This window comes from Onychomys torridus, chromosome 13, assembly GCF_903995425.1.
Source record: "Onychomys torridus chromosome 13, mOncTor1.1, whole genome shotgun sequence".
Taxonomy (NCBI): domain Eukaryota; kingdom Metazoa; phylum Chordata; class Mammalia; order Rodentia; family Cricetidae; genus Onychomys; species Onychomys torridus.
The window spans coordinates 812,611-833,046 of NC_050455.1; the positions used below are offsets into that span (position 1 = coordinate 812,611).

The following is a 20,436-nucleotide window of genomic DNA, read 5'->3' on the forward strand; positions in this document are numbered from 1 at the left end:
GAAAGAGTAAGAGCGACAACAGAGGTCGGGCTCTTTAAGAAAATGTGTGCAGCCTGAATAGGGGTCTGTGGCCAGGGCCAAAGGTCTTAGCTCTGAGTGTAATTAGAAGAAAATACAAAAATGTCATTACTAGCAGGTGAAGTGTGCAGCACGTGGCTAAAAATTAGCAATTTTAGACTCCAAAGCTATTGGAATTGGATTATTGACCTTTTTAAAAATCATTAAGATACCTGCAGAGTCAGACAGTTCTCACTGGCAGTGATGCAGTTTGACCTCATTGACCATATGGGGCAGTCTTGGGTTTGGATTAGCTAGAAAGGCTCCTGATTCTGAAAGACGCTATTTGTGCGTGTATGAGCTTGGAAATCTAGGGCCTTTAGTTTTCATTATTCTTTTGTGAGAAGGCTTCTTCCAATAATGAGAGGTTAAGACAAATATTTTTATTACCAAATCTGAAATGTTTCTTTTCTCTCTCTCAAGTTGGCATAAAAAGAAAGTACAAAGACTTAGCATGACTTCAAGTATTTTAGTGTTACAAATATTCACATTGCACATTATACATTCTTTTTTTAGACACAGTAAAATGACTTCGAGTTATTCTTTAAGGCTTTACTGATTTATCATATTTTTCATGCAATAATTTATATCGGCCATGATCTACTTAGTGAAGAGAATGATGGGCACACTCTCCCGTCAACTGTAGGTGGTTATAATTCATCGCCTAGAAAGGCGCCGCTCAGAGAGCCAGGGACACTTCTTTCTCTTCTTGCTTCTTCCCGGAAATCATGACGGAATTTCAAAAAGCAGAGGAATATTTCAGTATTAGTTATATCTGACCTTCTTATATTTCTTTGAATAAATTAATTTTAGACAAATATCAGGGATTGTAGAATTCCCAAATGCCTCAAAATAAGAAAATTAGCTTACATTAATTCTATTCCAAGATAGAAGTAGTCTGTGGACTTTTACTGTTTTGAGAACTTGTCAAAAAAAACTTGCTCAGCTTGCACTGAGGGAAGGGTGGGGCAGGGGTTCTAAGAAAAACAGAAACCACTTTGAATATATATTGGAGGGTGGTTGTCTGAGGACTTTAGGAAGAGAGAGCATATTTATATTTCCCCCTTGTAATGAGTACAGGTAGGTAGGACTTTGGTAACTTTTGTGATTTTGTAGAATTTTAGGTGTGTAGATTGTTATATTGTAGAACAAAGGGCACTTAGAAATGACTTGTGGTTTTATGCATTCTATATTTTTATAGGTGCAAAGAACCCTGAAGAACATTGTGATCTTGGACAAGCTCCCTGAGATGTTGACTGCCTAGCTAACCATGAACATGATTCAAAAATGTTAATGTATGAATTAAGGTATTGTGTGATTATATTCCTCTTCTCAAACTTTCCATGGTCAAATTGGTTTTGTTAAGTTAATTTACAGTTTAAATAAAGCTACTGTGTTTGGTTCTTTAGCTAAGCAGGTGCTTATGTGCATTCCTCTCCAGTTCTTACCTACCCTGCATGCCTGTCTGCTCTCCATCTGCTCAACTCCCCCAGTTACACTTACTCAGAAATAAGTTTTTCTCCCAACTAGTTCTGTATTTCTTGTCTACATTAATTGGAAAAATATGAATTCAAGGGCTAAAGAGAAGGCTCAGTAGGTAGAAGCACTCACTAATTGGTTCTCTAGAGGACTGAAGTTTTCCCATCCCTCATATTAGGTTCTCTACCTGAAACTCCAGCCCCAAGAGATCCAAGGACCTCTTATGGCCTCCCATGGCATCCCCACATATGGCATCCCCACTCAGACATGCACACACACATACACATAAATAATAATAAATCTCTTTAAAATTTTTATTTTTTACATCTTTTTTTTCTTTTTCTTTGAAAATTGCATCCATGTATCTATCCATTATGTCTTGACCATACTCACCATCACTCCATCCAAAGATGTACTTTTTGGTTCCTCTTTGGTGACTGTAATTTTCTTTCTAGTTGTCTGATAAGAGACTTCCAGGCTCTTGGTTATACAGAAAAAACCCAACCTGTATTTAGTGATCACATACGTTTAAAATTCATGTGATACTGTTCTGAGACATGTGTTACAGAGGTTTAATAAGATGTTTCTGGCTTTATTTTTAGAAGGTTTTTAATTCAGAGGGGAAAAGAGTGATACTGGTTTACCCCCTTCCAATATCAATGGGAAAAAAATAAACTTGTTAAGAATTGAGAATTTAGGGTGACTGTTTTAGGTGACTCCTGGCTTATAGAAGAAACATACCCCAAACTCTCTCTCCCACTTTGGAAGCTACAGTGTGTTTAAATAGCCTGGTGTTTTCAGGGGAAGCCAAAGTTCTTTTCCTCTTTTATGACCTGTTGTATCCTTTTGGGGCCAGAGAGAACAAGAGGGTCATTGCCACTTCAGCGAAGTCTCTGTTTGTTCCTTAGTGATGACCACGGAGACACTGAGACCCAGTATTGGTTTAACATCTGGAAAATGGTCAGAGAGAGGGGAGGAGGCAGGAGAGAGCGAGACTGGTGCATTTTGTTTCACCAGGTGCTAGGAGGAAGCAACATTAGCCTTTTTGATATGGGAGGCAAATTCTGTGGGCCCTGGCGTTAGGCTCCAACAATTGAAGAGGTCAAAGGACAGCTGAGTGGGGTCATGAGACACCATGGGGTGTATTTTGTTACTTAGTAAAAGGAGCAGCCTCCTAAAACCGTCAAGGATTCCCTTGGAAATCTGTGTTGTGAAAAGGTTTTATGATTCTCATGGCAGTAACTCCTGATTTATCTAAGGAACGCTAGCTTTTGTCTAACGGAAGGATAATCCTCACCAAATGTTGGCAAGGACTGTTAGACTCAGCATAGGTCTGAAAGAATAGTTAGGATTTGAAGTGTACTTCGCCTTCCAGAACATTTATCATTTTAATGTTTCTGTCACAATGAAGAATTTTGCACTGTTGAAATATCGCCGTTTTCTTTTCTTGGGACAGAAAGCGGGGGAATGCTGGGGTAGGGAGCTGGTCGCATTCATTTCAAACTTACATGCTTCAGACCTTTCTTGCACACAGGAAACTATTAGTAAACCTTTTTCAAATACCAAAACTTGCTAACTCTAAAAGGTTATCTTTTAATTTATTTATAAAGGGCATACATGAAACATGAAGTATGTTTTTGGCTCACAGGTTTTTTAATTTTTTTTAATTCTTATCATTTTCTGTATATACATATGACTCTGGGGATTGAACTCAGGACCTGATATATTCAACCACTGAGCTTCAGCCCTGGCTTACAGACTTTTAATTTTAACTGTTAATAGTTGATAGAAGGGAACTATAAGCTAATGAATAACCACAAATCCTCCACTTCTCCCTGAAATTTTTTTCTTTTTCTAATATATATTGTATCAGGAAGAAAAAAATCAATGTCAGAGCCAAGAATAAAAATGTTCTGTTGTATAGTCCAGTGGTGGAGCGCTTGCCCAGCATGCGAGGTTCTGTTCCAGCACCAACAGTGAATGGCTGCACAGTAAGGATGCTGTCTTTGAAAGAGCTGGAGAATCTGAGCGGGGGTTCTGCCTGTTGTGAGCAGTCAGCTTGCCTCAGTAGTGAACTCAGAGTGCTGGATAATTTGTGAATACCTTTAAAGATGTTAGCCTCCTGGCAGAAAGCTGATGACAGAGTACTGTAGGGCTTTGGCAGTATTTGATATTCTACTGCATTATGCATATGTACAGATATAGAAAGAAAGCACATGTGTCAATATGTATAATAAAGAAAAATCACGTGTATGATAGGCCTTGTTAAACATCTTTACTAATTTGTAAATTAGTGTTGCAATTAATGTATTTATTAACTACAGGCACATGACTTTTTTCAGTCCTTTTTTCACACAGTAATAACTTCTATTCAAGGAACATATATATGAGTATCTATTTTCTCAAGGTTAAAGCGCCTTTCAACAGCTAATTTAGAAACCTGAGTGTGGTGACTGATAATTGCCTAGAGAAAACGCACAGCTGTTTAAGTAGCATTGAAATTGCAGCAAATCTGACAAGTGTAATCAGCAGAGTTAATAAGATAACGAAAGACTGATGACGTGGGGGTGGGGGTGGGGATGGGCGGGGGCAGGGATGAGACAGATGGAGGCAGGAACGCACACTGACAAGAGGTTCACTTGCTCTTTCTCTGTGAAGCCATGTCTCCCCTCTTTAATGTTCTTCAGATTACGTCAGAATGTGCTGTTTCACAGTTGCACAGTGCAGGTGCATTTGTAAAAAGCCCCAAATTTACATCTGGAAAAAAGCAGATGTTTGATGATAGTATCTGTGAGAAATGATAAAATTTTGATGATTCTGAAGCAGTTTGATTTGCTGGCCTTAGATGTACCTGTATTTTGCTGTTCTTGCTTTGAGCCTGGATTTCTTTAGACCTCTTTGCCTTGTTTCAGTACTTACCCAAGTGCAGGATAAGAGGACCCTGTTTCTAGATTAGATTAGCCACCATCACCTCAAACCAAACAAACTGTAGGAGTCTTTAATGTGTTGTTACTTATATGTCTAGCAGGTTAATACACATAGCTCACTTTCTAAACCATCTTTAAACACATGGGGATAGTTAAATAAGAGAAATTAAGAAAAATATCATTATCTTGCCTTTGCAGCTGTACTTTCATTTACCATTGACATTTCAAAAGTCATTTTAGTAGTATCTTTAAAATTACATTTGCATTTGGGAATTAGTTTTGTCTCTGCAGCTTTATGCAAATCTTCATCCCCACAGAAGTCCATCCTCCAATCGTGACAGTCCTGATGGATGTGGTGAGCCACACTTCGAAGCTTTTCTCATTATTCAGTGTTTTCTGTTCTCAATTATTGACTTTTCTCCCTATTGAAAAATTGGTCTCTGGTGACATGGTGGGGATCACACAGGAATTATGCCAGCTTCAGAGAGTCCTGACAAGATATGTTTCTTTTACAGAAAGGTTCCTAGTAGGAATACTGTGTCCCTTTGTTACAGAGTGAATCAGCGACCTGCTTTAGCCTCCTATAGCTATGAATTTACTGGGTATACCACAGTGGTGATTTTGGTAGTGACAGAGGACATTTGTGTAGCCACTGAAAAGGTTAGAATTAAGAATTTAGAATCAAATTACTAAGGCTTCTTTTTTTAAAAAAATTTCTAGCACTTTTAGAACCTGTCAAAATAGATATTCCCCAATCTAAGTGTACAAAGAGGCTGGAGTGTTATTCCCCCTCCCCCCCTTCGGTTTTTCAAGACAAGGTTTCTCTATGTAGCCCTGGCTGTTGTAGAACTCTTCAGCTAGCCTCGAACACACAGAGATCAGCCTGCCTCTGCCTCCTGAGTGCTGGGATTAAGTCATATGCCACTACCACCCAGCTGTTTTTCAAGCATTGTCTTCTAGTATAATTGCCTTTTCAGACCTTCAGCAAGGAGAATGGATAATAGTACAATAAAACACATTTATTTTGAATGTGTACTTAGCTTTGTGTTTTATTGGAATGTGCTTAGAAATAGTATTGCTTCAGATCTGCTTAATACATAATTGGATAAGATACACAAAAGTTCAATCTCCCCCTCTCTCTTTTACACAGTTCTGGTTTCACAAAATATCTACCCCTCCCCCAAATCCCACAATCAAATAAGGGAGTTAAACAAATACTAAGCCCATCTAATAAAAATAATTAAGGGTAATAAATGTCTATTTAAAAGACTATTTAATAAACAAAGCTGAGACTTAGCTCAGTAGCATAGCATATATTTAGCATACAGATGGACTGGGGTTCAATCCAGCTTCAGTATCTAAGTAGATAATAAAATGCTAAGAAAGCAAACTGTGAATGTGTATTTGTTTTTAGTTGGGGTTAGAAGCTCCATATGAACTTATAAGAATTGAACTTGGTTTATTTGCCTGAGAGGCACACATTATCACTCTTAGTGCTAGCAACAGAACCAACCCATTGCTTCCACTGAGTACATGCTCTGCCACTGAGCTGTAGCCCTACCCTGTGAATGAATATCTTTAGTAAGAAAGAGCATATAATATACAACACAACAACACTTCATCTTCTCCTGTAAAATCAAAGACTTGTATTGCTGGAAGAACTTGAAAAACTGAAGTGACATGTTCAAGGTCACATAACTGTCTCCAATCATTGCATATGACTAGTAAGATGTCTACTTGGCACATGTAGATATTAAAATTAAGTACAGTTAGATCAGATGCTCAGCCATCACATGTGGCTGATGGATACCACAAAGTGGTGTTAGAGACACAGAACACTCTTGCTACTCTGGAGAAGTCTGTTGAGTATCACTTGGTGTCAAAGGTTATTCACGATTTGTTTATGTGATATAAAATGTTTTAATAAGTTGTATATAATAATAAAAATAGCTATGGAGCTTTTATATTGATAGTTATGTGTGACGGGATCATGACCTAAAACCTACTATGCACCCAACATGCTCAAAGGTCATTTCTTAGTAATCTTAATGTAGCAAATGCTGAAATACCACAACAGAAGGCCACTATACTACTAACCCTTTATGTACAGACCCTATTTTTACTTTATATATTCAAAAATCTCATTTATTCTCACAAAAACTAGGAGGTTGGCCGACTCAGCCCCGTTTCACAAATGAGAGATGAAGTAGCTAGTGTCACCCAGGAAGCCATAGGACAGGACGACTCCAGAGCCTGTGTGTGACTTTGGGGCTCTCTGGTGATAGCTGGCTGGTGTGTCGTGTGTGGAAAGTGCCTGACAATGTGAAGACAGAGGAAACAAAGATCTAGTAAGCTGCACAAAGCTTTTCTGTGCTATGCCCACCACACAGTCAATAAATTCTGCCTTTAAAACAGTCAAGACAGAAACCACAAGAGCCCCACATGTATTTACGCCATCAAAAGGACATATCATCTTTACCTCTAGATAGATAGATAGTTAGATAGATAGATGATAGAGATAGATGATGATGATAGATAGATAGATAGATGATAGATAGATAGATAGATAGATAGATAGATAGATAGATAGATAGATAGGTATCTCTTACCACACTCTTACCATATATCCCAGACTACCCTGGAGTCTGCAATGCTCCTGCCTTAGCCTCCAGGGTGCTGCGATTATATAGGTGTGTACCACTACATGGAACTACTCTCACCTTTTTTCTGTTTAAACAACATGTTGATACAGAAAAAAAAATGGGCATTTTTTAAAAGTTTAAATTTGAATCTTAACTTAAAACTGGAATGACCCTGGCCTTTGGCAGAAGCCAGGTTCCGATTCTTTCGGTTCCTTGTAGTTTATGTGACTCATCCATCACACAGCTCCCTCTGAGACCTGACTAGATCTGCCACATGTCTTGGCTGGATACTTCCTGGGCGGCATGTGAGCTTCATTTATGTTGTCTCCTTGGAGAGGTCCGCAGTGTCTCACAACCTCACATCATGACTGTGTACTGAATCCATGGGTTCAAGAGGTGACAGCCGAATTTCTTCATTATAAAGCTCACCTCAACCTTCTACCCAATGGCTTCACCTATTACTGTTGCCTACATGAATACTAAATTAGTAGTTGCAAAGTGATTGTTTTACACATCTAGTTTTCTTTGCACTTTATTAGCTGGAAAACTTCATTTACATAATCTCTCACTGACAACCAAAGTTACTTTTGAAGATAGCAGGAGCATCATATACCAATCCTCCTTCCTTTTCCTTCTACTAGTGCTCAGTTAATTGGGTGTTTTATTTTTATTTTTGTTTGTTTTTCTAAGAAGAGCTCTGCTTCTCTTCTTGAGTAGCAAAAATTGTAGTTGTGTTTGATCTGTGGTTCGTTCCTCTAGCCTTTGGCCTGTGGGAGCCATTCATGGGGACATCTATATTTTTTGACACAGTCTGTTAGTTCTTAGTAGTATGCTGTCTTCCTTTTCATTTGCAGGAGAGAAAAACATTAAGAGGTCTGGGATGTCATGTCTTCTTTCTTGTTGCATTTGATTTAATGACTAGTTTTGTAAAGTGTTTCTCTATTTTCTAGCTAAGTCATTTATTCTCTCATGACATTCTATTAGGTGTTCCCTTATCTCGGGCATTGGGGTCCCAAGTTACAGGGATGAATAGCAATACTTTCAGTGACATATATACATATTGCGTATGGTATTTATACTCTGTTACACTGAAAAGGCTTCCTTTGGACTCCACCCTTCTTTGAGTGGCATTAGGCTTTCAAGGGTGAATAGCTCCACAGTCAGTGATAAAGAGGCCTAGATCAGTTCTATCACATTTTAAATGTCCTTCCTCTTACTCCAAGTCTGAACAGGGACTTCTCCCACTTGTGTCTACCTGAGGACACGATGGTGAAGCTCATTTCTGATTCCCATGTTGATTCAATGTCTTTATTCACAGCATTTATTTGTTTTCCCTGTGTATATGAATCTGGCATATACTTCTTAAACGAATTAAGATTTTGTGCTTTGAGGGCTGGAGGGATAGTTCAGTAGCTAAAAGCACTGTGGTGACTCACAACCATCTGTAACCTGAATTCCAGGGCATCTAATGGCCTCTTTAGACCTCTGCCAGCACCAAGCATGCACGTGGTGCACAAACATTCATTCCGGCAAAACACTCATACTAAAAACAATGTAAAGATTACATAATTTTTTTATTTAACTGAAATACCTCCTGGAGAATGTAGGTTTCCCAGATATGCAATGTCAGCTAACTTGTCAGATTGGCAGTGGGCTGAGAGGAGACGGGTTCAGGGGACTTTGTGCTTTAGTTACTCCATCGACCCGGGGAAGGTGTCCCCATGGTTGACATGGGGTTAATTCCTGGTAATTTGCTCTTGTTAGCAAAGAAGAAAGGTAAAATAGCTATTGGCTTTTGACTGAAACAGACCAGTGACACAGTCCATTTCTCTCCCAACACTCATCTTGTTTTAATCAAGTGTTACTATTAAAAAACAAATTGCTTTGAGCTTTCGACAAGTTAAGTGTTTACTGTACTTATATGATATCATAAAGGCTTGGCCAAAAGCTCAAATGATTCACAACAAATTTCATTTGACAGACTGTAGATTATCTTCCACTTACCATTTTTAATTGGATAGCATATATGCCACCCAACTTTTGGTCAAATGTTATGTGTTTTAGGTGTATCCTCTTTATAAAAAATTGAAACTGATTAAAATTAATGGATAATAACACATCTTTTAAATTTATACTAATTGTTTTTTATTAGCTACTATAAAAGTGGTTGCTGGGACTAAAGAGATGGTTCAACAGTTAAGAGCACTGACTTTTTTGAGAGGACCTGGGTTTGATTACTGGCACCCACATGATGGTTCACAACTGACATCCTGGGGCACCAGGCACACATGTGATGAATGGACATGCATGCAGATAAAACATTCATACACATAAAATAAAAATATTTTTAAAAGGAAGGTTGCCAGATAGTACTTGGCTTTTCCTCCAAATCGTAGGAGTATCTAAGAAGCTCTGAGAAGCCCACCCACTCACTGGAGCTCACACTGTATGCTACCACAGTTACAGGAATTGTGTACTTTCTCTGCTGCACTTGAGCAGCTCGATGCCAGCACTATCTGCTGTGGAGCTCTTGAAATCTGAGAGAAGCTGGATTGTGTTTTTGGCACATTGGATCATGGCTCTCTTTCCTAAGGGGCCTCTCCTGTACTTCTCAGTTCATTCTTCAGGCACTCCCCACAAGGAGTCTGAGTTGGCATTGAAGATGAGAATAGAGTCTGTCTCTCTCCTTAATGGAGGGAATACAACAAAAATAATATCAAAATTATCTGTCTTGACATGAGAGAAGCTGGGCATAGTGGTGCACACCTTTAATCCCAGCACTTGAGAAGCAGTGGAAGGCGGGTCTCTAGGAATTTGAAGCCAGTCTGGTCTACAGAGCAAGTTCCAGGTCAGCCAGAGCTACACAGAGAAACTCTGTCTCAAAAAAAAATAGTTTTTTTTTTTTAAGTTAGTATACAAAGTACTGGGTTTCATTATGGCTCAGCTTTTTTGAGTGTGTGTGTGAGTGTGAGTGTGTGTGAGTGTGAGTGTATTTCTTTGTAGCCCTCCCTACTGCCTCCTTCATCCTCAATCCTGCCTGCCCTACCTGGCCCCTTCCGTACCCATCAATGGCCAGCCTTCTGCTTTCATGTCATATGTAGTCCATCACCTTCTCTTTTTCAAAATAGCTTTTTCCCCAAAGAAAAGATAGAATAATAGCTTATGTGCTTCTGCAGTCAGCTGTAATATCACACATTATTCAAATTCTGGAAAGTTCCATTATGTGTATATGAAAGAATGGGGGATTTTTTAAATAAAGCAAACACATTCTTTAGTGATAGTTTGAAAAAAATGTTTATTTTATCTTATATGTCTGGGCATTTTGTCTGCATACTACATATGTGCCTACCAAAAGAGCCCTTGGAGCTGGAGTTACAGATGGTTGTGAGCCATCATGTGGGTGCTAGGAATTGAACATGAGTCCTCTGTAAGAGTGCTCTAAACTCCTTAGCCATCTCTCCAGCCCTGAAAATGTTTTTTATTTCATGGGTCACTGAAAGGGTCATGGGGCCCTTGGACCATTTGGAAATTATTGGTCCAACCACTAGTTAGCACTCAATAAATTGCGATGATTATTATTATACATCAGTTTTTGTGACTAAAGAGCACTACAGGAATACTAGTAATGAGAAGTATATGTAGGCTGTGGCTTCAGACTTACTGTTGTTCACTTTATTGAAAGATGCTGAAGGAGACAATTCTGATGACACAAAAGAAACAATGAGTTTACATAAATAAACGGTAGCATCACAGAAATGAGTTCTTTGGATGAGGGACACAGGTCTTGCTTTCAGGAAGAAAACTGATTTTGTGTCTCCAGGAGTCTTTTCCTCCCCTAGGGTGATAGGCCTTAGAGGGAACAGTGATTAAATATTTACTCTAAAGCTGCTGAAAGAGCTGATCAGAGGTTGTGATAGTCCAGTTGGGAGAGGAAGGTGTGTTCCTATTGTTCAGCCGGCTAGGCTTCATAATTGACAGGGTAATCTTGCCTTACTGGTGGGACAGGCTGGATCTAAAGCATTTATTACTATTGAATTATGAGATCTGTTGTATAAATTGGTCTTAACAAAAACCCAGAACCAGATAGCAGGGTGAAAGCTGAAAGATCAGAGAAGCAGAGCAGCCACAGCCACCTCTCACCTCACCCGCTCCTAAGCCTGAAAGGACTGAGCTCCTGTGTCCCGCCTTATAGTCCTTTCTCTGCCCAGCCGTGTCACTTCCTGTCTCAACCTTCCTAGTGCTCGGACTAAAGGTGTGAGATCCCAAGTGCTGGAATTAAAGGTGTGTGCCACCACTGCCTGGCTGTTTCTCTTTTAGACTGGATTAATCTCATGTAGCCTAGTGTGGCCTTGAACTCACAGAAATCCAGACCGATCTCTGCCTCTGCCTCCTGAGTGCTAGGATTAAAGAAGGTGTGTGCCACCAATGCCTGGCCTCTATGTCTAATCTAGTGGCTTATTCTGTCCTCCGATCTTCAGGCAAATTTTATTTGTTCAAAATATCACGACATTTCCCCTTTTTGTCTAAAATAATAAAAGGTTATAACTAAATAAGAAAAACTATACACAATAAGTACAATAACTATATACAATATATACAGTCAAGAATTACATTAACAATGTCCAAGTCCATAAATATTTGACAAATTCAGAGACAATACTCCATTATTTATTCTATTTTGGTGAGTCCAAAGTGTTGTACCTAATTTACTTTCTATGCTAACTTGTATTACCAACTGAAAACTATCTTTTGATGACTTTTAAATTTACACCTCTTCAGTGAGTTTTCAGCAGTCCTTTATTTTGTGTCCTGCTTGTCCATTTGGACAGCATATTGTCAGTAGTCAAGGCAAGGGCATTTCTTGCCCAGTGTCTAACTTTTGCCACAAAGAAAGTAAACTCCATAAAGAGTTTCTTTGATGCTCATCATTTTCTCTGAAGTAGGTTGGTGCTGCTAGGAGCAAATATGTCTTATTATCATTAAAAAAAAAAAAAGAACCTATGTTATTAAAACATCTTAAATGCCATATTCTGTAGATCTCTGAAGTGTTTGAAGATGACCTGTTTATCTAAAATATATCTGTTTGACCTTGAAAACATACCTAATATGATTACAAGTTTGATTGTAATGACTAACTACTAACTTGCATTTCTTTATATCCTAATTAGTTTGTAATAGTAATTTTTAAGGACTAGAAAATTGCATTACATTGTTAAATGAGCTATATAAGCACAATACCTTGAATAAGGGTAGAAATATATGTACAGTATGTTCCAACAAAAATATTCTCAACTTTGTATCAATATACACAATTTGTATACAATATACAAAAATCCAATTCAGTTGTAAAATATTTAAAACTAGTAGTTGCTTTTTAAAAGTAGATTCAATAATCTACCTTTTATCTTATCAGAGATCTTCTAAAGGGGCTAAGATGTGCCTTGACTGTAAAGACCAAAATCCTTAGCAATGTAACAGATAACTTGCACTAGATATTTTTTAATATAAAAGTTTTTTCTTTTCTTTTTTTATGTGTGTGTATGTGTGAGTGTGTAAGTGTGTGAGTGTGCATGCATGTGTATGTGCACCATGTACTGCCCTGTGTATGACACAGCATACATGTGGAGGTCTGAGGACAACTTATTGTAGTTGAAGAGTTTCTCTCCGGGTCCCACCAAACCCCTGAAGTCCTGCAGCCCACTTATAAAATAAACACACAGACATTCATATTATTTAAACTGCTTGGCCATTAGCTCAGGCCTACCATTGTCTAGCTCTTACTCTTATATTTAGCCCACTTCTATTAATCTATACTTTGCCACGTGGCTTGTGGCTTACCAGTGTCTTTACATGTTGCTTGTCATGGCGGCGGCTGGCAGTCTCTCCTCCCCCAGCCTTCCACCTCCCAGAATTCTCTTCTCTCTTGTCCCATCTATACTTCCTGCCTGGCCACTGGCCAAACAGCATTTTATTTATACAGAGCAATATCCACAGCAACTTATAGGAGTCCCATGGTTCTTTCCTTCTACTATGTGGGTTCCATGTGGCAGCAACCAACTTTACCCACTGAGCCATCTTGCTAGTTAGATTTAAGAATGTATTTCATACAGTTCATAGCTATATGGATATAGTTTATATTTGCCAGACATATACTTAAATTTTCTTTTGATTACTTTTATTTTATGTGTATGAGTTTTTACCTGCATGAATGTATGTGCAGTGCTCATGGAGGCCAGAAGAGGGCATCAGGTCCCCAGGGTCTGAAGTTACTGATGGTTATGAAGCACTATGTGGGTGCTGGGAAACAAACCCAGGCCCTCTGCAAGAACAGCCTGTACCCTTAACAGCTAAGCCATCTCTCTAACCCCATACATGTAATTTTAGGACATAAACATCTAACACAACTTTTTTCCTTCCTCTTTTTCTTTGGGATATGCTGGTACAGACCATGGGGAACTCATATGCTGGGCAACTGAAATCTGCTAGATTTGAGGAAGCTCTACACAATTCCATAGAAGCCTCGCTCAGATGTAGTAGTGTAGTGCCACGGCCAATCTTTTCCCAGCTCTACCTGGACCCGGATCAGCACCCTTTCTCATCTGCAGGTAAGTTTCTCAATTGCATGCATTTCTAGACCCCTTTCAAAAGAAGTGAGAATTCTAAATCCTGGGAACTCAAACAACTGTTAAAAATGCTAGTCTCACCCTCCTCAAAAATATCTTGCAGTCTTTCTCTTGAAACCTTTTTTTCCTTAAGCATCATTTTTAAAAATTAAATTTGCATTTGTTTCTTTGCTTCCCCAGATGTCAAACCCAAGGTGGAGGACCTAGATAAAGATCTAGTACACCGCTACACTCAAAATGGCAGCCTGGATTTTTCTAACAATGTAGCAATTAATGAAATGGAAGATGATGACGATGAAGAAGAAATGTCTGACTCAAACAGCCCACCAATTCCCTACTCACAAAAACCTGCCCCAGAAGGATCTTGCACTACAGATGGTAGGTTTGCACTTTTGAATTATTTTCAGCTTTGTATTCATCTGGCCTGTTTCCAGTCTTTCCATGTGGTTTTCAAGGCTGGACACCAGTCATTGTTGGAAGGAATGAGTGGCTATATCTTGATGCATTTATCTAATTATTCTTTATCAATAAAAAATTGGGAGTCAGATATCAGAGTAAGAACCTGAATGATCAGAGAGGTGGCAGAGCAGCCACCATTGGCCTCCTGTTGTTCCTCCATCCAAAAGGGCTGAGACCTCTCTAAGCCCCACCCTGCTATTTCCTATTTCTCTATCCCAGTCCCTCCAAAACCTCTATGGTTAATTTTGGTCATCTAGTAGCTACCTCTGCCCTCCGACTCAAAGCAAACTTTATTGTCAGAATGTGATCAAAATATCACACAACAATATCCTCATCCCTATGGACTCTTAAGGGCTCACAACAGTTGTTTACAGGAAACACAAGTCCCACTCCCTCTTGTAGATAGGAGACTGAGGTTCACAGTTGAACCAATTCATTGAGAGGATCTGTGCAAATGCAAGTTCAAAGGTCAAAGCTTCTCTAGTACTCTGTAAGAATTTATTCTCTCATGAGCTTTTATTAAAACAATGTTTCATCTTTCTTCTCCTTTTAGTCCACCCCCAATATAGTAATAAAGAACCTAGATGCTTTGACTACATCTACCTAGAACATTTTTATTGCATTTATTTATGTCTTGTGTATGTGTGTTGCATGTGTGGGTGAGTGTGCATGAGCCATGGTACACACATGGATCAAAGGACAACTTGCAGGAGTAGATTCTTTCCTCCCACCCTGGGGATGACAGGGATCAAACTCAGATGATCATGCTTGCTGGCAGGCAGCTTTGGCTACTTAGTCATCTCGCTAGCCCTACAGCTGTATTCACTGAGCAAAGATGTAAAATATAAACCCTTTATAAATATTATAAATGTAAAATTTGGTTATATAGTATAAAATGTAAGTAATTTGATTCTCTCTCCCCTTCCTTCCTTTCTTCCCTCCTTCACTCCCTCCCCCCTCCCCCCCTCCCCCCCTCAGTTTTCTGAGGCTGGCCTGGAATTCACTATATAGAGCATGCTAGCCTCCAACTCACAGAGATTGTTTATTTAGCCTCCCTAGTGCTGTGGTTAAAGATGTACGCCAGAACACCAGCTGTCGATCTCATTTTGGCTGTACATTCAGCTGTATTTCCCACCACACTTTGAACCACTTTTTAAACAAGGAAACTCTGGTTTCTAATGTTTTCGTTGTTTTGTGGTTTCAGAGCTATCCCAACTGTAACTCTGATTTCTTCCCTTTACCTTGTGGCTATGTTCTTATCACCCACCTAATTAGTATGTGGGGTATGTATTTTTATATTCCGGCTGACTGACATTAATCTGCATGGTGTCCGAGCATGAAAACCTTGAGGAGACATGGGGAAAGGGAAGAAGGTTCCAGATCTCAGGACAATTTCCTGACAACGCTTGGAGAACAAGTAATTTCATGTAAATTAAAGCCTTATCCAGATGAAGCCAGAAAACACAGTTAGCTTGTTTGGGAGTTCATTTTCTTTTAATTTCCTACTTCCTTGAGAATCTTACAACCCATAGAGGGATTCAGATCCTCTAGCCAGAAGAGACCTGAATGATTCTCCTGTAGTTCACAAGTATTCCTAGATGTGTCCATTAGTGTTCTTCATGTTAGGCCTGCCCACACACATTACTTCCAGGGATTTGCTTCCACATATGATTGCTCTTTTGCCCAGACTTGGTATGGTGTATAGTGTTTACTCATTATTGATATACCATAAGCCTTTAAACCCATGAGATGTGGACAGTGACAGCATTGTGTTGCTGTTTACTTGATATGTATTTTTGTTACATCTTTTCTTCAACTGTGTAGTCACCTCATCAAGTAACATTGACATTGAAGAGTGCTTAAAATGACGGTGTCTCATTGAGAATCTAATTACATGTGATAATTACATGGAACCAGAGTAAAAACTTTAGGGAATGATTTTGAAATAACCAATTTTTTTCTCAAAGTGTGGAAGAGCATTTTACCTGTCCTTTTGTATGTTTTCAGTATAGTAGTGGTGGTATTTATAAACAGGAATTTTGAAAAAGTATTTCATAGCTACCAAAATATGAACTTGATATCCTAAAAATAATTATGCCTTTAATCTGCACTTGGGAGGCAGAGGGGGTGGATCTCTGTGAGTTTGAGGACAGCTTGATATATATAGTGAACTCCAGGACAGTCACAGCTGCATAGTGAGAATCTGTCTCAAAGAAAGCAAAAAAAAAAAAAAAAAAAAAAAGCAACAATGAAACACCCCCCACCCCCCACCCCCACGGCAATGTTAGGATACATTCTGTATATTTGTCAAGATCTCACTCTAACCCAGGCTGACGCTGTAGCTATAGAATTTGGGGTGATCCTTTTACCTCAGCCCAAAAGGGATATGGTGATTCTAAAGGTAAAGGTGGGCAGTTTTTCTGAGAATAAATAACTGTCTCCACCAAAGCAGAAGATTCAAATCCAACACATCCTGAAAACACTCGGGGTTGGTGATTTAGCTCAGTGGTAGAACTCTTGCCTAGCAAGCGCAAGGCCCTGGGTTCGATTCTCAGCTCAAAAAAACAAACAAAACAAAACAAAACAAACAAACAAAAAACCAGAAAACACTCATTCTGTTCTCAGATCCCTACATCAACTGCTTCCAGTTCTTATGACTACTAGAGGTCCCTGCTTAACTCCCCCATGAGATGGCGTTTAAAATAAAAAGTTGTGTACAACCTGGTATTTTATATTTCAGATAGTATTATCAATTCTGTTCACATGGAGATCGTTCTAATAATTGTCCTGCTCAAAAGGAAAGCAGCCCTAAAGTTGTACTTACAAAACCAGCATTGAAACCCGGCAATAGAATGATGGTCTTGTTTGAGAACACTTATCTTCCAGTTCCTGGGGAATCCTCTATTTGCCAAGGCTTAAGGGACTGTAAAGCTATTTTTAGAGGCAATTTAGATAAGCAGACACTTAACATCTGATGGGCTGCCATTCATAGGTAAATTTTGGTTGCTAATTCCTTATGTAAATTATTGGACTAGAATAGGTTCCTACCCTGCTGGGATGCAGTTGATTGTCTGCGCAGGTGAAGAGCAACCAGATTTTAGACCCCTGGAAGCCACTTTCATTACGTTAGTTGGGTTTACTGCTGTGTCAGTAAGCATGCCTTTCCCCCTTTTTATTTACTCTGCGGCCTTCAAGCTGGAGATAATTGGAGAATGCAAATCCCTTTCTATGAAGTTAAAACATTGGCTATTTTCTTAAGAAAATGCAGTTGAAGTTTATAAAGAAGGACCCTCTGCTATCAGCACCACAGTGTTTTAATTAAAATCATTTGTCTCAAAAGAGCACGGGCAGGAGAGCAACCTTCATTTTTGCTCTCAGAACGAAATGATTTCGGAAGCAAGTTTGCAAAGCAAGTTGTCCACCGGTAGGAGCAGCTGTCTTACTGTGTACAGCAGCAGTCTAGAGCCTTCCGGTGGGGCTCCGTGGTGATCCAGTGGGCTCTGAGGAGTGGTCACATTCACCTTTCAGAGTTATTTCTCTGCCATGAGGGTTGCTGGAATCTTGTTGGTCTGGAAATCCAGTCATGTTTCATGGCTTCTGTAGCTAGCTAGCCACAGCTTATATTCAGTTAGAAAAGAAACCATAAATATTGCTCTTAACATAATATTTTTTCTTTCTTTGGGGATCTCTGATCTATAATGTATTCAATTAGCTGTGCTAAATCCTGACAATGAGGATTTAGAGGAAACAGTCAGGAAATGTTTACAGTAAAACACCAGGTCTTTGTCAGGTGAATTTTCAGGATAACTACAAACTGGATTTAGTAACTTCCTTTGATTCTGTGGCCATATTTGACCATGAACTAATTCCCTCCTGACCCTACACTAGCCTTGGTGATGCCTCCTCTTCCCACTCCATTCTTCCTTTTTAATTAAATTGCCTGAGGCTGTGTTGACAAGTAACTAGAAGAAAAGTGTTTAGAGACTATTTTTAGAAGCAGTTTTATATTTTTAGAAAATGCAAGCCCGAAGTTTCATTTCTATAAATACACAATTTCTCCTGTGAACAGCATAGTATAGGAAGCACATATGTTACAACTAATAAGTTAGTGCTCATATACTTTTATTAACTTTAACAATCAAATCTATGATTTACTTTGGTTCCTTGCTTTTATCTAATGTCATTTTCTGAGCCAGGGTCCTATCAAGAATATTATACCAGATTTAATTGTATGATCTCCTTAGGTTTCTCTTAGCTGTGACATTTTCTTAGTTTTTTTTTTTCCCCTGGTTTTGATGGCCCTAGAAATTTTAGGAATATTAGTGAAGGATCTTGTAAGAAATCCCTTTATTGGAAGAGTTTCTTTTTCTTCTGATGACTCAGAGACCATGGGTCTAGATGAAGATCACAGAGGTGGAATGCCACATTATTCTAAGAATACCCAGTATCAGTTACTGACTGGGTGTTGAACTTAGTTATCTGAAGTACTGTCTTCTCCCTGCCCCCAGACCCCCATGCTGTGGAAGAAATGCACACAGTCAGTAGTTATGCACCATATCCTGTGAGCAAACTAGCCACATATGTTTATTTGAAGTTTACCTCATAGAGATTCATTTCTTCTCCACCATTTATTCTTTGTTAAACCATTTATGTCTATCCTTGTGGATATCTGTTTTCTGTTTTGTGTTATAACAAGACTGCTGAATGTTGTTTAAAGAGTCCCGTTTCAGACAAGAAGCTCATGGCCTTGCTTCTTGCACCCTTTTCACAGACCTTCCTCCACATTTTATCTTTTCATGGTCTCAGGTGCCAATATGTTTAAGAAAAGAAGTCTAGACAGTGTGCTTCTTACAGAGTCCACACTGTGTAATGACCACTTTTGACCGCTATCCTCCCTCCCAAATGGAAACCTCCAAGTCTGCCATACTAAAAACTGTTCCTGTGTCTTCATTTAAATGAATTATCTAGTTTTTATTTTGCCCCAGAAATCACTCTTAAATAATAGTTCTTTCATTTAAAAAAAATCATACTTTCTGTGGGCATTCTCCACACTATGCCTTCTAATTCTGTGTTTAGTCAGGGACCAAATGGTAGTTTTCCCTGACCCACCTTTGCGGTGAGAGAAATCTCATCAGAAGTGTCACTCTTTGGACTGGGGAGATGGTTCCATCAGTGAAGTGCAGTTGTAAGCACGAAGTTCAGATTCTCAGCACCCATAGTACAAACCAGGCTTAGTCAGGTTCCCATCTGGGTATCCCTTAATTCACTGGATTCAGTCTAGCCAGTTTGTGAGCTCCAGGTTCTGTGAGAGACCCTAGCTCAAAATGATAGGGTGGGGAGCAGCTGAAGAAGACACCTGACATGGACCTTTGGCCTGGGGTGGGAGGGAGAGAAGAAAAAAGAAATATTATGTTCTAAACATAGATCATTTTGTGGTTTGTAAAAACTTTCTAGACCAACAGACTCTTGGTCTCAACATCTGCACCCTCCTGAGTAAGCTGGCATGAAATGTGGATGCCACTACTCATAGCTAAAACCTTGGATTTTAAGGATTCATGAGTGAGGATGAACTAGGTGGATGCTGACAGTCATGGTTGACATGGGATGTCATATCAAATGCCCCACAGAATCTAGCCTAAAAGGGGCACAGTGGGAGCAGTGAGGACTGACAAAAACTGAAGAGGTCATAGTGTGGTGTCCTGTGTAGGAGTCAGGGAAAGCATGGACAAGTCAGAAGCACTTATTCTAGTGTTGGTTTCTAAGATCTATTTATTCTTTATTTACATGTATGTGTTTGTCTGCATGTATGTGTACATGTGCGCATGTGACCACATGCGTGCCTGGTACCCAAAGAGGCCAGAAGAAGGCATCAGATTCTCCCAGGAGCTGGCATTGTAGATTGGAATGAGCTGCCCTGTCGGGTCTGAACTGTGGTCCTCTATAAGAACATAAGTGCTCTTAACAACCGAGCCATCTCTTCAGCCCACTTTTTTCTGGGGTTTGGTGGTGGTGTCTTGTTTTGGTCTTCCTTTTTTATTTGGTTGTAAGATCAATTCTTACTCTCTGTCCCAGGCTGGTCTTGAATTCAGGGTCTTGCTGCCTTAGTATCTAGAGTTATAGAATTTTAGGCATGTGCCTTTACAGCCAGCAAGAGGCCTGGAGGTTGAGAGCACACCTTAAGGGGCATCAGAAGTCTGGGTTGTGGTGTCCTCTTTGTTGGTTTATGACTGTTTGGCCTCAGAACATTTG

General features: G+C 39.3%; 1 protein-coding gene across 1 annotated transcript in view; it reads left to right on the forward strand.

Annotated features, from left to right (window-relative positions):
* The first annotated feature begins 1,325 nt into the window (after positions 1–1,325).
* The window catches only part of Greb1l (GREB1 like retinoic acid receptor coactivator), a 132,993-nt gene continuing 113,882 nt past the window's right edge, over positions 1,326–20,436 (forward strand). The window contains exons 1-3 of the mRNA XM_036204260.1: positions 1,326–1,364; positions 13,551–13,710; positions 13,909–14,106. Coding sequence (XP_036060153.1) covers positions 13,554–13,710; positions 13,909–14,106 — 355 coding nt within the window. The 5' untranslated portion in view covers positions 1,326–1,364; positions 13,551–13,553. The remainder of the gene's footprint in view (positions 1,365–13,550; positions 13,711–13,908; positions 14,107–20,436) is intronic.